Source organism: Etheostoma cragini, chromosome 14 (assembly GCF_013103735.1).
Source record: "Etheostoma cragini isolate CJK2018 chromosome 14, CSU_Ecrag_1.0, whole genome shotgun sequence".
Classification (NCBI taxonomy): Eukaryota; Metazoa; Chordata; class Actinopteri; order Perciformes; family Percidae; genus Etheostoma; species Etheostoma cragini.
In genome coordinates this window covers 13,101,891-13,113,032 of record NC_048420.1, presented here as the reverse complement: position 1 = coordinate 13,113,032, position 11,142 = coordinate 13,101,891, and the positions used below count along the sequence as shown (strand labels likewise).

Genomic DNA, 11,142 nt, shown 5'->3' with positions numbered 1-11,142 from the left:
TGTGGCAGACATGCATGTCTATTGACATCAACACGTACATTACTGTATTTTTACACACACACACACCGTGTTGTTTTGCTGAGGGGCATTGAGTCACAGTCAACGATAAGGACCCGGGGTTATGACTGACCTCTCAGCTGTTCAACCCCTCGGTACTCCTCCTTTTCTCTCCACTTCTGGTGCTTTGCATAGGTATCCTTGTTTGTTTCTTAGCCTTTGTTTCTTGCCATTATACAGTCAATGACTCATAACTTACTTTTGCCTCCTTTTTATACCTTTGACTCTTTGCTAACTGGAAGACTGTTTTTTCTTTTATCACTTGCCTCACATGCTTCCTTATATTTTAGGCCCTGTTCTCTCACCTGTCAACGTCCATTCTCCCACTCTGTGATCAGGGAGTGGAGCCTTTAGGTTTATCTACCAGTGGTAAAAGCGTACACACACACACCTACCTTTTATAGATGATGACTCATTGCAACGCAGGCCATTCAGATCCACAGTACACCAAAGTAAAACTGGTACGAGAGCGTGTCATTGTGCCTGTGTTTGCGTAAACATTAACCTTTATATGCATTAAGGTGCTGTTGCGCCGAGGGTTGATGACACCACCTACGCAGCTTTTATCTGTCACTGAGATTGCTGTAAGGGATGTTTTGGTACCCCTTTATTGAAAATGTCTGAATTCATGCACAGCTCTCCTCTCCATGAATTCAGTTTGTGCATTTGTGTAACTGGACATATGTTTATTAGTCAAACATATGATAGAAACCAGTAATGTGTGTGTGTGTGTGTGTGTACAAGTCCAAGGGAAGAAAAGTATTTATCATGACACAGGCAGATGAGGAATGATAAATGCGTTGACTGACTCATGCAAGATAGTTATAGGAGCCATTCACTCACTTTTCTCTCTCTCTCTCTCACATACACTTACATTTGCCTGCATGTGGAAGAGACAAGTCACTATTAACTGCTGTTGTCCCGTAACTGTCACCTAGGCGGATTCACACTATAAACATTTTCTGAAATGACAATCTCTCTGCTGCCATTTTTATGCAAAGTGAGGGTAAACCATCTGCTTATTATAGAAATGTATGTTCACTTAAACAATGCAAAATGTTAAGACTTGTTTGTTTTTTATTCATTAAGATGAATATGTGGTTCAATAAAATGCATGAGTATGAAATGTGCATATCGGTATGTTCTATAAAAATATATAAGACAACAATTTGCTTGAATTTCAAAGACAAACATTAGTAAAGGACCATATGTTCTCTTATAAAGCATGACACAACTACAACACACTTACACTACAATACTTTGTGAGGTGACTTTGGCAATGACACAGCTTTTCTTTAACAAGATTAAAAAAACAGCAATACATCTTTTGATATCATATTGTTCCATACAGACAAACACAGAATAATAAGACAAACAAAATCAATGTTCATCATCTGTTTCCTCCTCTTCGTCCTCGTCTTCCTCCACTTCAGAATCATCTTTTTCGTCGTCTTCGTCGTCTTCCTCCTCTCTTCTTGTCTGCCAACTGGAAGCTCTTTGTTGCTGTGACAACAAATAAACTGTCACTATGCAACTAAAACTATAAGCAGGCAGTCATTAAACATAATTTGTGCTTTCGCAGTTTTTTCCTGAGCGTTTCTTTCGGAGCAATACAAGTACAGATGTGAACACACCCCAATATGCACTAAATTCATTAGATTACATTTGTCTATTTGTAGTAAATTACTGTATTATATGTTGAAGGACTGACATGTTGAAGTTCATATCATGGCATGTGTATAATCTAAGCACGAGGCTATATGCATTTTTGTTTTACCTTAGTAGTTTTCCTTTTTTTAAATCAAGCATGTAAACAGGCTCCGCAATCCACTTCTCTAACTGTGTTTGTTGTTTAACAGTGATTGCAGATCCCCACAGATAAAATCAAACCTAATCAAGGAGTTTGATCTCAAGCTGTGTCAACCCAGGGTTTTGGGTATCACAAAGATGGATCGATTGCTCTCGGGTTAAATTGCTGTGGTAACTTATGCTAACACCTTGCCTGGTCGGTAGCAGGTTCTGTTGGAGATTAGAGATCAACTGGTGAAAAAGCACTGCCTACTGACCAATCAATACACATTGGCAATGTTTTTATATTTAGGGCCCAAGCGCCGACAGTGGCCAAGAGCCTATTGAAACTGAAGAAATTATTATTCCTTCTTTCTTCTTGGAAATGAATTGCCTTTTTGAGGGGCTTAACATACTCAAAAACAAAATCACCCAAATTGGCCCTCACATCAAACCTGGTGAAACGTACATATTTTAAGGGTTTCAGGAATTAGCGCCATTTTGAATTGAAAGTTTGAAATTTGTGATTTTGACCATTTCTTACTTTAATGAACCTTTCATGATTCATTAGACTCTAACCCTGAGGACATTACTAACCAAAATTGACTCAGTCATAGCGCCCCCTAGTGGCAACAGGAAGTAGACCAACGTGTCAACGTGCTATACTTTAACAAGTTCCTCCTAGAGATTTAATCTGATGGGCTACAAGTCTGTATCATCTCAACACCTTAAAAATAACTTTTTGTCAAACGGTGTGGGGGTGGCGGACATTTATCGATAAACGAAGAGGTTGTAACTTTAGTGTACATTGTTAGACTGGGTTAACCTCGCCCACTCTGCCGGCGATTTCATTTAGCCCTGCAGCTTGGTCTGGAAACCTGCTTGTTAATTCTCCTGCTTCAGTTCACAATTTTGCAAGTAACCAATCACAAATTGGCTTATCTACCTTGTTCTCTATTGGTGGGTTTAACACAATGACGATAAAGAAGCGATCAAACAGCTTCTTGTTTACATTCAACATGTCTGCTACCCAAGCGCAGAAACAGCAACCCGTTAATGCTGCTGTTACCTCTACGTCACCTGGATCGTTGGTCTGAATGCTCAATCTCAACTCTATTGAGCTTGGTCTGGTGATAGCCAGACTAGTCCATTGTCATATCTGCCCAACATTTCTCACATTTGACAAGAGTCTAGGCCTGACAACGACTATAGGCCAAAATCGAATTTTGGTCATAGCGCCCCCCGCTGGAAACAGAAAATCCGCCCCATACGACAAACCTCATCTGATTTACATGAAACTTATCTTTGTGGTCTACATGTGATTTTGAGCCATGCCTATGTACTCAGGCAACTCCCCCTTTTTCATGCTTTTTGAATTGTTTAAGGAGTCTTGTGTGAGGTATCATTGAAGACAGCATGTTCTTGATTTGTAGTACAGGCCTCTGGACATCTCCAGATCCAAGACCTGAATTAATCTCATGTTGCCAGACCTATCTCCACAGTGCTGAATTATGGTCTGGCTACACCGCCTAACTGTTCTGTGATTGGGGAATTTGCTCTGTTTGTATTTCTTTAAACCAATCATAACCATCCAAGGCGGTGCTAAGCAACCATGCCCTTGCAAAATCGATAGCGGAGATAGCGGAAAGGGAAGGGACATCTGTCAGGATTGATCCCAGCAATCAGTTGAACCCAACTAGAACACACCCTATGAGACCTAAAGAAGACAGTTCTTCAAAGATATCAAACTATACTCCTCATTTAGTGAGAATGTTGAGACTAGGTGCCCAGACATTTTAGAAGGCAATCCTATAAATTCACAAGTTAGTGTAGTACCACTGTTAAGATGCTGGGTTGAACTCTGAAGGTGGGAGGAAATGCATGATGTGACTGGCTTGTAATGACGTAAACTAAACGATGGCTGGGGTGATGCTGGGTATAAACTTTGTCACAACTGATAAGATTGACTGATACGTTGTTGAACACCAGCCTGGTATGAGGAAGACTACTGGGTTTGAAAAAGGAGGAAGGGAATCTTTTGATTTCACAAAGTATCGAGATCATCACAATGTAATTTATGCAACTGTCAAAGATGTAAAAAGCAATGTCGGAAACAAAAACTTAGTCAACCTGGACAAATTCTAGGTTTTGTATTAGTGCATCTATCCACTGTCTGTATCTTACCTGTGAGGTCCCTGTTGTACTCAGGAAGGACCCGGTGTGATCGAGGGAGGTTTTGGAATTAGCTCGCACTATGTCTAAGCGTGACTGGTAGTCAGGGGGATGCAGCGAACTCCTGAACACCTGCCAAACACAGTAGGCGCTATATTTTTCCAAAGAGAAACAGGAGAATAGAAGAAATGCCTACACACCCATTGGAGGAATGCCTCTGATAACACAGCAAACTGCCATCAAAAATAAATTCCACTAGAGCTCTCAATCAAGATTATCTTCATGTTTGTCATTGTGCCTTTTTCAAATGATTCAATCTTTGTACAATGAGTCATTGAAAAACAGCCTTGTCCGGGTGAGGAGTTTCACTTCAATAGGAATGGAAGGGAGAAGATATCAGTGGAAAAACAGATGAAATAGCAAGGGGTGGAGCCAAATAGCACAAGGGCGTCTGCACAAGGAACCTTGCTCACGTTTACATGCACATCAATATTCCACTATTATTTAGAATATGATAACATTCAGAATTGGATTCAGGTCATGTAAACAGCAAATTCTGGTTGAATCTTTTTGAATAAGGCCTTTTCCCAAATTTATCATTTTGCGATTAAGACGTGGGATATTCTGGTATTATTCAAATTTTAGAGGCATTGTTTGGACATGTATACACCACTTTCGGAATATGTGTCTCAATCAAGGTTTTCAGCGCAGGCTTATGGTAATTCTGTGCGTTGCTATGGTTGCTGGACACAAACCAACCAGCCAACAGTTTTTTAGGCTGCAGACCCGATGAGGAGAAACACAGCTACTTTTAAACATTACCAAAGACTTGAATATTAACAGGTCTTTCGATATGCACACGCATCACTATGACAACCTTTTCAAAAAGGTGGTTGAAGGACCGAAAGCGGGACGCTGTGTTCGCACAGTTCAACAAGTCCGCCACCGCTGGTAAACTTTGAAAAAAAAGGTTTGTTGAATTTCCACTTTTATTAGCCATGTAAACAGCTTAGCTTATCGTCTTTTTTTTGGAATAAGGGCAAAAACCGGAATATTATGTACATGTAAATGAAGTCTGTGATCCTTTGTTGTCTAACTACATGTTTTGTCTCTTTAAATACTAATAGCAAACCTCTCAGACCACACTGTAAACATAAGAAAGTAGCTAGCTATGACTCTGAATTGTGAAGAGTTTACCGCAGGTTACTTTAAAGTTACCACATGACTTAAAGGGTGTGGACTAGAAAATATGTATGAGCAATGAGGTGATGACTAATGGGTGAATAAGAGGGCTTGGACTTGTTAAATATAACCATCAAGTTAATCAAGTGCACAGCAAGACTAATCAGCTCAAGCGCAGTACACAGGCACATTTAAATATAGAGTGTTTGTCTGCAACATGGTGATTATGTCAGGTCAATAATTACATCCAACTTTGCATTTTCTTAACATTTCCTTAGCACAAACACTATCAGGCTAATTAGAATGACTGGGCTATGGTTAACCTTAAGCAGAGCATCAGCCTACCTCCAGGTCCTCCTCCTCATCCACACTTTGAATGCTCTGGTAGGCCAAGGTGTAGACCTCCAAGGCCTTGGCATGGAACGACATCTCCACTGTCACAAACTCACCAAAGATTTTCTATAAGGGGAACGACATGGATAATAATTTAGTACTGAGTAGGCTTTGGAACTACTTTACTGAATCACAAAACTACATTGTGGCCACAAGACATGAATATTAGTTTTGAAATGGTAAAAGAACAGTTTTAAACAACTCAAAAAATATTAAGATGTGTGTACAGGTGTAAAAAAAAAAAAAAAAAAAGACCTGTGACTAACTGTCAAATTTTAATCTTGATATTGGCATGGTGAAATGGCTTATGGATTAATATAACATGCAGTCAGTCAGTTAGGGCAAAGGGGGTTTTATCTCAAAAGTAGTGTATATCCACGACCATCCATCCATTCCACCAGATGACCGTTACCTTCCGCTTTCTTTGGGTTGACATTTTTGAAATCCGGTCCATTTATGAGGACAATGATATTAATTATTTTAGACAGCTAGCTAGACTATCTGTCTCATCTGAGTTTTTTGTTGCACGACTAAAACAACCTTTGAATGTACATATTCCACCAAAACAAGTTCGTTACCAAGGCTATTTTGCAGAGCCGCCATTGCTCCGTACAGCGCTTAGCCCTGCCTACAAAGACTGATTGGTTATAAGAATTGCCAATAAACCACAGTACGTTTTTCTCCCATCCCAGAATGCTGTGTAGACTAGCCAGACCCTCCTCCGCAGTGCTGTGGAGGAAGTCCTGGCAAAGCAAGACTACCCCAAAAGAAACTGTCTTCCACAGGCTCACCACAAGGGTGTATCTTGTCCCCGTTATTGTAAGTTCAGTAAACAGACGAGTGTAGGAGCCACACAGAGGCATTTCTTGAAATTTGATGACAACGTTAGTCAGTCTGCTCCAGGATGGAGATGTTGATCATGAGCCAGTCATGACAGATTTCTTGGAGTGGTGTGAAAGCCATTTCCTCAAGTTAAATGTTCAAAAAAGGCCGCATCCACTTCTCCCTACCACAATCAAGGGCACAGTGGTGGAGATGGTTGAGTGCTATAGGTTCTTGGGAACAGCGATTGATATAAAATTTGACCCATGACGTCAATGTATCCAAAATCTGCAAAAATATTTATTTTTCCTGCGCAGACTTAACTCTTTTAATGTAGATAAGACTTTGATGGTTTTATTCTACAAATCTAATATTGATTACATTTCAACTTTTTGTTTGATTTCAGTCTTTGTGAAGATTATAATACAAAAGTTCTGTCAAATCGTTACAGAGGACAGGACGATAATTGGCGCACAGCTGCTCTTTCTAACAAAGATCTTTGATAGACAAGCTTTGCAGAAGGCACGGTCAATCTTGTCAAGCTCTGACCCCTCGCTCATGGAGGAATTCATTCCTCTTCCCTCTTGGTGAAGATATACAGTAGGCTCCCTGAAGCAAAAACAAACGGGTATACATTTGTGATGTAATTGTTCTTAATCTGTTAGTTGTGTGCTGCCAAGATGTTTTATGCCTGTTTATGGTGGTTGTGTTGTTTGTACCTACATACAGTACATACCATCACTGTCTGGTTCTACTTCATCGCCACCCACTGCTTAAACAGATATAGTTACAAACACTAAAATTGTTGCTCTTAATTTGATGTAGATAGTAAGCTCAGTGCAGTAGACCTTGATGTCACGGATCTTCTGCTTCTCAAACTCGTCTATGGTCTCCTCGAGCTGCCTGGTCGTCCGTGTGGCATCCATAGTGGCTCTCTGGAGATCACTTTCAGCCTAATGATCAACAAGTGAATATACAACATAATACAAAACATATTAGACCAACATGAGAGGTTATGGCTAGCTACAGTTTTGAGAAAATCTGTATGTAAACATAAATTCAACATTATGCCTTTATGTTTGTTAATTTACTTAATTGGTAAATGAATACTTGATACCCAGGCTAATATCATCTAACCGCTGAGCTGCAGTACCAAAAGTTGCAGCACCTATTGAAAAGAGCCCTTCAGATATGCACATGCTAATGCTTCTTTTTTAAACAGTAAGGGAAAGCAATAGCTTCTGCAATTTTGACACTTGTGTCTCATGCATGCAAATGTAAGACCTTAACTACACACATAGTGAGAATGAGCTTTATGAACAGAGCTGCTAAAGGCTGCACGTGTATAGTTATACACATGCCAAGATACACAAATAGTTTATAGTGAATATTTGTGAGTCAGTTACAAGTAATGTTCATGATGTGCTTCAAATCTAATAAAAAGTTGTGAAAATATCGACATATTCAATGACTTCTGTTGGAGTTGTTTCACTGTCAAGGTAATTCTGAAATGTGTTTCATCTTTGTGGTCATACATCCCAGATTACACTGGACACACCTGAGACTGAAGGCTTGGTCAAGGAACAAACAAACAAATGATAGCCTGTTGTCTGTGTTTATACTACTACTGCAAGTTTATCCTGACCTACACACTGCAACTGGGTGTAAATTGTTATTGCATTAAGTGGATGGGAAGATACTGCAAAGGAAAACCTTGTCAAACAGTCAAAATGGATTCAAGTTTAATTTCCTGTTGCAATATTAATTTATATTAAAACATGTAGTCAATATAAAAAAACTAACAAGAAATTAAGCTGTCCCATATGTTGCCTGCACTAAAAAGTAGACAGGTAATTGTAACATTGAAAGTCTCTTGTCGGATATTAGAGGATTTGAGAAACAGGGCAAGGATACAATGATCTGCCTGTCTGAGGGGTTTCTCTGCCTGGTCCGCTCAAGCTGAGCCATCTGTTTGGCTTCTCTGTCTCTGGCACTCTGAGTCGTCTTCAGATCCTCCTGCATGGACGCACGAGCACACAAGGACTAAGTAGTCATTACGTGAATAAACAATGATAGTCAATTATTTGTCAGTTTATATCAAGACATCATCTAAACACTTGATGTAACTCAGTGTTTCTAGATCAAGACCTCAAATTCACCATGTCATGCAGGCTTTTGTGTTGGTAATGTTAAGGCAAGGAAATATTAAAGTGATATATTGTTTAAGCGTTGGCAGAAAATCAAGTACAGCCAAGTTCACCTGTTTTTAAGATATATGTCATGCTCTGCCTGTACAACAAATGACCTATCACAATCAATCTCAAAACGGACCGTTTGTTTCTTAACAAGTTAAAAAGTGTCTTGTGTGTTTTGGCACTTACTTTGAATTTGTGCAAATGTGCAGTTCGAAAGTAAGTTTAAACAAAAAAATACTAGAAAAAGGACGCAATCTTTTGTCAATACTTTGCAACTGGGGGCAACTGGACAAAAATGCAACATGACTAGTTTTATAATGTATGGCAACACTGTATCCGAGAGACTCAAAAAGTCACAAAGAAACAATTGACTTGCTATATGTTTTTAGTAGAACATTTTCTTAAATCCTCCTGGTTAAAACAAGATACGGAGAGGGGGAGATGTGGACAATGGCACATGGAAAGGCTGATGTGCCAGTGGGATGCTATCATTAAATCAATACTGCCCTCATGTGGCCATGCAGTGGTAATTAAACCCTAAACGTAAACTGCCCCCTCAGCCCCCATTCTCATTTTAGTGATACAATTACTGCATCCTTGTAGGCCAGAGCACATTTAATCTTGAAATGTGTACTTAAAAAAAGCTGCAGTAATTGATACGGCAATCAAACACAACTTAGGGACACTAACCGTCATTAAAGCACTTTTTCTGTCACTGGCAGCGGGAACAGCATTCGCTGCATTTCTGTATAACTCTGTTTAAAATGTGATATCTCAGCAAGCTAGACTCCGTGTGTAGACGTCAACATTGCTGCTGCTCACATGAACACTTACCCTTTTACGCTTCACTACAGCTCCATAGCTTTTTAATGGCTCTATGACTTTGGCTTCAAGTCTGTCCACCTGTAAGGCATAACTTTACGTTATGTTCTATCTTTCACAACACATTTATGCTGTTTAATATGGAATTAGGATTGAAGTCAAAGCAGTAAGAAGTAAATTACTGTAGTTTTACCTCAGCTTGGCGGTAGTCTTGAATCTTGGCCAGGTGTTCAGCAAACTGCTTCATGCCCCTCTTCAGGTGTGGCGTTTCTGTGTCTGCATAAATGCCGATTTCCCGAACCAGGACATCTGACTTGTCTCGTAGCCTGGCTGTTTTACGGACATAGGCAGCAAACAGTTGGCACATCTCTCCAAAATGTTTCTCCACATTGGTGATGTTCTCCTGAATCTTTCTTGTCTGGTTGTCCCTGGAGAGGGTGAAGGACAGCAGTATTCAAATAGTGTATAGGGACACACAAGTGCATTTGTCTCACCTGTTAAGAGGAAGGAGATTGCAATTATTTTCTTCTTGTACAATAAGTCATGAGTTTATAATGTTCTAACTACTTATAGTTATATGGGGCAGCCAACCTATTGTTTTATCCTGACTGATTGTTGATACAGACACTGAGTGTAGTAAAACCTATTTATTTAGTAACAGTTAGTGTTAGTTGACTTTTCAGAAAAGGACATTTTATAAACGTTATCATTTGAGCTATATATTGAGGATTTTAAACGGAAATCCGTGTTAACGGCTTGTATTAACGTTAGCTAGCTGATAGAGAAGGGTCATAAACAATCTTATCATGATCCATTAATGGCGTCTTGTGGTTACACCTTATGTACTGATGAAGAACTGTTAACTCGTTCCCTGCTATATCTGTAGCTAATGCAAAAGCGTGAAAGCGCACGTTAACAACTAGCCGATCTCTGATATCCTCGCTACACTTGGGAGGTTGATTTTTGTAAACGCTAACGTTAATTTACAGAGAACTAGCTAGATTTCCACTGCAAGAACGTTAACGGAGGATTTAGTTTGACGCATTGTGTCTCTTACCTCGCTCTTGCATCGGGTGTACGGCTCATCGTTGTAGGAAACGGCAGTAATTGAAATGTAATCAGTGTTTAGCCAAGTTTATCTGGACGCAGATTTAATGCTAGCTAGCTAACTGGCTATGCCTCTTTTCCACCAAGCTAGCACGCCAGTCGGTCGTTTCCATGGAGTCTCCGGCGGTTCCGCTTGAGCAGTGCATTCTGGGAAGTTGAGGCGTTGGTTGACTTTACTTTTTCTCGTCTCCCTTTTCTGTTTCTTGAAGTTCTACAACTTCTATTGTGAATTGAGGAAAGTTTGGAGCTCCTGAGAGGATGGAAAAAGTCAGCTCAAGGTGAGGAAACGTAGTTTGTTTGGATAGTTTTGCCATAGTGGAAAGAATGTACGCCAGAGGAAACATTAAAAACAACAGTTTTTAGGCCACATTCATAAGACATCTTTAATTAGTAGTTTCATTGCAGATTAAGGTTATACATACTAAACATATAATCAACAGTATAGTGTATTGCAATACATTGAACAAACTGACTGTATATAGCAGTCAAAATGATACTAAATCCGTCTTTACCAAATACATGCAAAAAAGCCTGTGTTGATCAATCATAACTAGTCAAATAATATAACATTTACATCACATGTATGTATTTATATATATATATA

At 39.5% G+C, this 11,142-nt stretch overlaps 1 protein-coding gene across 3 annotated transcripts; it reads right to left on the bottom strand.

The window, feature by feature from the left end:
• Positions 1-1,230: 1,230 nt before the first annotated feature.
• Positions 1,231-10,690, bottom strand: cibar1 (CBY1 interacting BAR domain containing 1). 3 transcript variants are annotated; one of them, XM_034892656.1, is made up of 9 exons: positions 10,489-10,690; positions 9,625-9,859; positions 9,444-9,512; positions 8,329-8,430; positions 7,973-7,978; positions 7,263-7,367; positions 5,545-5,658; positions 4,030-4,149; positions 1,231-1,560 (listed from the first exon to the last, which is right to left on the bottom strand). In XM_034892656.1, the coding sequence occupies exons 1-9, from the start codon at positions 10,515-10,517 to the stop codon at positions 1,438-1,440; spliced, it is 903 nt and encodes a 300-aa protein (XP_034748547.1). In that variant the 5' UTR covers positions 10,518-10,690; the 3' UTR covers positions 1,231-1,437. The 3 variants fall into 3 exon arrangements, with proteins under 3 accessions (XP_034748547.1, XP_034748549.1, XP_034748548.1); XM_034892658.1 differs by lacking the exon at positions 4,030-4,149; XM_034892657.1 differs by lacking the exons at positions 7,973-7,978; positions 8,329-8,430.
• Positions 10,691-11,142: the final 452 nt, after the last annotated feature.